The 5,981-nt window shown below is 42.1% G+C and overlaps 1 protein-coding gene across 1 annotated transcript; it reads left to right on the top strand.

The window, feature by feature from the left end:
* Nucleotides 1-975: 975 nt before the first annotated feature.
* Nucleotides 976-5,416, top strand: LOC137888691 (alpha-tectorin-like). The gene is made up of 9 exons (XM_068732127.1): nucleotides 976-1,236; nucleotides 2,109-2,265; nucleotides 2,375-2,459; nucleotides 2,552-2,614; nucleotides 2,738-2,940; nucleotides 3,325-3,459; nucleotides 3,798-3,985; nucleotides 4,299-4,447; nucleotides 5,137-5,416. Exons 1-9 carry the CDS (start codon nucleotides 976-978, stop codon nucleotides 5,414-5,416), a joined length of 1,521 nt encoding a protein of 506 aa, XP_068588228.1.
* The last annotated feature ends 565 nt before the right edge of the window (nucleotides 5,417-5,981 follow it).

Here is a 5,981-nt window from a genome sequence, read left to right as displayed (position 1 = left end):
TTTTTATTCAAATATTGGAGTATTTGATCAGTTTTCTAATTTGAAATGCTCTATATTTCATAAATGTTTCACTGTATCTATGTATAGCTGTGTATATAGAGCCTATATCAGTTGTTCTAAGAGCCCAGCATATTAAAAGTCTTGGATACCCATACTTTCCAAAAAACAATACCCTAAAAGTGCTGTTTTTCAAGATCGAGCTTTTGAGTTTTCCAAGTTCTGCTGTGTTCCATCCTTATCTTATGTGAACCAGTAACATGTATTCTGATAGTTCCATGATTTTTCTCATCTCAAAAATATATAAAAAAATTATTTATTTATTTTTATTTTTTTATTTTTTTATTTTTTTTATACAATTAATTAGGTATTTCTTATCTTTATTCGAGCTGAGGCCTGCAAATAGGCCTCGTTTTTTTAATCAAGACACAGAATTACTTTATATGGATATTTTCCCCTTCATTTTCAAAATAATCAGGCTTTTTTCTCAACATTAATCTTGAATTATTATGATTTTAATCTCGAGACATTCTTACTTTTATCTAAAAATATTACGATTTTAAGAACAAAGCATTATTTTTTCCTCTTGAAATATTGCAGCTTTCATCTTAAAATATTATGACGTATTACGTTTTTAAACTTGAAACATTTTTACTTAAATCTTGAAATACAAAACATTTCAACATTTGTATCTCCTTTTTCTGTAAATATTACGCCCTTTTCTTGTCACTTGTTTTCTTCTAAATATTAGGACTCTAATCTAAAAGTACATCACCACTTTTTATGAAAGTATTGTGACTTTAATCTAGAAATATTCTGTCAATATTACCATTTAGATTTTAAAATATTGACAACTTTCAAAATATTATGACAGTTTTTCCTTGAAATATTAAGACCTTTTTTTTCATAAAATAATTTTATTTGTCATTGTTGCGTAACTATTCCGTTTACATTTGCTCTTCTTTCTAAACCCCCACCATGTCTGCAGGTAGTACGGCTACAGCTGAGATGAACTCCACTACCTGCACCGTGACCGGCCCTGCTGTCATCGACTTCAGCGGCCATGTTGGATTTGTCCGGGATCGCTGTGTCTACACTCTGATGTCGGCTCCAGGCCTCCAGCTGCTGGCCGTCTTCAGGGAACGCCGTCGCCAAGACGTTAGTTTCTTGGACCAGGTGATCTTGCGTCTGGACTCGCCGGCTGTTGAAATTCACCTGGGACAAGGCGGGAAAGTACAAGTAAGCCACCTGCAGTATCAGTCAGCGTAAAGGTCACGCCTTTTACAAATGTTCTTAGTGAATCAATTCAACAGACGTCAAGTTTCTCTCATATGCTGATGATACTCAGCTGTACATTTCAGACAACTCTCCGGCTTTGATCCGACTTACAACCTGCTTATCTGCTGTGGAGGAAAATTTATGCCAGAATTAAAGTCAACACTTTCTTTACGAGTCATTGTGATAAAAAGACTGGCCACCTTTGTGTCATAAGCAAACAATGATCACAGATCTCTCAAAACGACCCCAAAGAGACGCAAAACAAAGACAAAGAGATGCAAAACTAACACAGAGAGACACAAAACAAACACAGAGAGACGCAAAACAACCAGAAAGAGACGCAAAACAACCACAAAGAGACGCAAAACAAAGACAAAGAGACGCAAAACAACCACAAAGAGACGCAAAACAAAGACAAAGAGATGCAAAACTAACACAGAGAGACACAAAACAAACGCAGAGAGACGCAAAACAACCACAAAGAGACGCAAAACAAAGACAAAGAGACGCAAAACAACCACAAAGAGACGCAAAACAAAGACAAAGAGACGCAAAACAACCACAAAGAGACGCAAAACAAAGACAAAGAGATGCAAAACAAACACAGAGAGACGCAAAACAAAGAGAAAGAGATGCAAAACAAACACAGAGAGACACAAAACAAACACAGAGAGACACAAAACAAACACAGAGAGACGCAAAACAAAGACAAAGAGACACAAAAACACCCATTTACAGATGCTAAAAAATGTGATCAATTCAGGCTTAGATTTAACTGTTACTTACGGTTCGGTTGTTGCTGCTCAGCTGTTCTGTGTTGTGTGTTTCTGCAGCTGGACAACACAACGCTGAGCCTGAGCAGCTCTCCTCAGACGGTCCACGGTGTGCAGATCTCTAAGGACGTGAACAGAGTCACCGCTAACCTGTCGCTCTCCAGCTACACAACCTCCGTCTTCTTTGACGGCACCACCGCACAGATCCACATGAAAGGTGCAGAGGAAGATAAACACAAAAACTATAGATATACAGAGAGATGAATAGTTCTGTATCACATCCTAAATATGATTCAAACATGAACTAACACTCTGTGTGTCTGCAGGACAAAGAGCGGCCCTGCAGGGTTTATGTGTGAACTCCAGCAGCTCTCTGGGAGAAGTGAAGCTCTCTGAGTTGAGCTCCAGCAGGTAACAAAACCTCCTCAGCACCTAAATACATCCACCGACTGCTGCTTCATCACATCCACTGAGCTCTTCTGCTGTTTGTGTCTCATTCTCAGCTGTGAGACGCAGTCCAGTGAAGCTGCTGACGGACGGATCAACTGCACCAGGATGACCGAACGGTGAGCGGAGACTCACCTGCAGACCAGCTGTCTATATAAACTGTATGTATATGTATGTATATATAAATATATATATATATATATATATGTCTAAACACATGGACTGTTTATCTCCCGCTGCAGCTGTAACCTCCTGAAGGGGGCACCGTTCACTTCCTGTCATGGCCTCGTAGACCCGGAGCCGTACGTCGCCGCCTGCAACGACACGCTCTGCCGCTACCCGGAGGTGGACGCTCTCAGGTGTCACTTCCTGGAGGCGTACGCCGCGGCCTGCGGCCTGATGGGTAACGCCGGGATGGAGGACTGGAGGTCAAAGGTCGACTGCTGTAAGAGCTTATTAAACTGTAATCTGCAGGAAGTTACTGAACTGATCACGTTAGGATGATAAAATGTCTCCACAGGTCATTTTTCACTGCAGTTTTATTTACCTTAATGAAAATCAAATGTTGTTATTTCATGTTTGATGTGACCAGAAAAGTTCTCCTGAATCCTGCTTGTCCTAAAATCAGGCCTAAAACTGATCGTTGTGAAACACGTTGGGTTGTGTCTAGATTTTTAAAAACGCGTGAGCCTCTCTGGTAGATGAACTATCCTGACCTTTACCACTCACGGTCAAACACAAATCGAAGGTCACCATCTAGACGAGCTCCGCTACATGAAACATACCTGTTGATGTTGTGATTTTACTGATGGACTCTTCCTGTGTTTAGCCCCGTCCCCTCAGGGCTCTTGTCAGGACACCTTCTGCAGCGATCACGAGTTCTGCGGTGAAGACGTCAGCGGCCGACCCGCCTGCTTGTGTCGAGCTCGATTTGCCTCCAAATACAGATCGAAAGGCGCTTTAGGTGAGACTGTTCTCTCTGCAGCATCAAGGACTTCACATGTTATTTTTCCTTGATGTGTTTCATCACAGTATATATAAATGATATAAATGATATACATGATATACATGTATGTATGTATATCATTTAGTTGATAGGTTAGTGACACAGGTAGAACATTCAGGGTAAACAAACACATACAGTTACGTATCATCTGCGTAACATGTAATATTTGACATCATGCTGATCCAGAAAACAGAAGAGGACCCAGGATACTTCCCTGAGGAACACCTGAATCCATATATCAGATGTCTGTGACACAAACCTGCACCTGTGTTTCATGTCTCCTGTCTGGTGTTCAGGCGACCCGACGGTCTGCGAGCAGGACTCTGCTTCAGTGTCTCTGGCTGCTTGTCTTCTGACAGAAAGACGCATCAACCACACCGACCTTCACCTCAACGACCGCACCTGTGGAGGTCAGATGGACGAAGAGACCCACATGGTGACCTTCGGTTTCAAGGGCGACAAACCCTGTGGGGCGGTGGTCTTGGTGGGTGTTTCTCCTCCAATAAAAAGCCTCCAACAGAGTCCATGTCGGAGTCTGAAGTCGACTGTCTGACGTTGGATTCTGGAGTATTTAGTCTCTCTTTAGAGTTTAGTTTTCAAGTAAACAAAAGAGTTTATCATCAGGAATGTTTCCCAGTAGAATTATGTTCTGTTAGCCATGTTTGTATGATTCATAGTAATATAAATATATGAATGAAGCAGACTGAAGCCTTTAAGTTTGTAGTTTCCTGCGGTAAAAACCTTTAAGGTCGTAGTTTCCTGCAGCAAAAAACATCTGAATCTCTGTGACTCTGCAGGCTTCAAACCAAACCATCAACTACAGAAACACCATCAAGACGAACAACAGCTCTGCTCTGATCTCTCGTAGCGACTCGGTCCACATCGACTTCTCCTGCTTCTACCGCCAGCCGGAGGTCAGGGCCTTGTCCTTTAAAATAAAAGGAGGGTGAGTAGTTCAACATGTCCAACAATGCTTTAAATAACTATCTCTATAACTATAATATCTCTCTCAATAAAAACACGAAGCACAAGCTGTGACAACCTCTTTCATTCCTTCAAACACCTTCTCTAAAAGATATTTGTTCATATCCAAAAACCTGTTGATGTCCAAGTCCTTCATGATGTTTCTCCTTCTTTACTTCTGGACATGCATCTCTACTCCAGCTTTACTGTTGACTAGTTGGTTTGTGTTCACCACACAGAGCTGCTGGTAAACAGGAGAGAGACGTAAAAATCTCTATTGAGACTCAGATAGTGAACTAGAAAGTCTTTGCTCCGCTCCACTCTGACCGAGATGTCATCACTCTTTTCATACGACTCGTGTGTTCTTCTGGTGACGGTGCGTCTGGAGGGAGGCTCCTACGACGGCGTTAATTAATTAATGCATTAATAACGCGTTAACTTGCCTAGCCCTAATATATATATATATATATATATATACGTATATATATATACGTATATATATATATATATATGTCCAAAGAATGATCCTAAAACCTGAACAATGTCAACATATCACACATGTTTCAGTCTGAAGATGATCCATTCACAATAAGAACTCATTCACAATATACAAACACAATATGATGTTTACATGAAACATATTATACATTCAGATTATTGTCATATTCGCAGCAAAGCGATGCAGCAGATTGTCTCTGGATCTTGGACCTACAATCTGACGGTGAGCACCTGCGCCGACGTGTCCTGCTCGACGCCCTTTGACCTCTCTGACGGGATCCAGGCGGACCAGATCATCTACATGAAAATGAACACCGGAGGTCTGGACGGGAGCATCATCACCTTGGTGATCGAGTCCTGCTTCGCCACCAACGCAGAGGGGGGGGGCAACCTGAGATATGACCTCATCAAGAACGGGTCAGTACTTCACCAAGTACTTCTACTGCAGTACTGAACTGGCACAGAAGTACTTGTACTTTACTAGTACACAAGTAAAGTACTTTACGAGTATTTCTTCTCCACTACGAGTATTTTCACTATCTGAGTTTAGTACTTTTACTTGTAACAGGAGACCTGACTGGTGATCTTGTCTCTGATGGACCTGGACTACGTTAGACCTGACTGGTGTTCTTGTCTCTGAGCAGCTGTGGGAACCTGGATGACAGCACGGTGAAGGTGGTGGATGACGGAAAGGGGGGAACCATCTTGGCCTTCCAGATGTTTCAGTTCAAAGGCAACAACGACGGCATCTTCCTCAGCTGCAAGATGAAGCTGTGTCTGAAGAGTGACCAGAGCTGTCAGCCGGTAACGCATGTTCTTCCTCTTAAAGAGACAGTCGTCTGTTTGAGGGACAGTCCATCACTGTGAGACTGAAGGGAAACCCTCAAACTCTCCGTGTCTTCAACTGTGTTTCAGAAATGCCAGAAAGGCAGTCGGAGAAAGAGATCCGTCAGGTCTCAATATGAAGACCTGAACCCGGCCATCATCTCCGTGTCCTGGTCCTAGAGGAGACGCTCTGG

The sequence above is a fragment of the Cebidichthys violaceus genome, unplaced genomic scaffold (assembly GCF_023349555.1).
Source record: "Cebidichthys violaceus isolate CVI_PGR_0920_01 unplaced genomic scaffold, fCebVio1.0.p SCAF_57, whole genome shotgun sequence".
Taxonomy (NCBI): domain Eukaryota; kingdom Metazoa; phylum Chordata; class Actinopteri; order Perciformes; family Stichaeidae; genus Cebidichthys; species Cebidichthys violaceus.
Note: the sequence above shows the minus strand (reverse complement) of the source record. Positions and strands in the feature narration are given on the sequence as shown.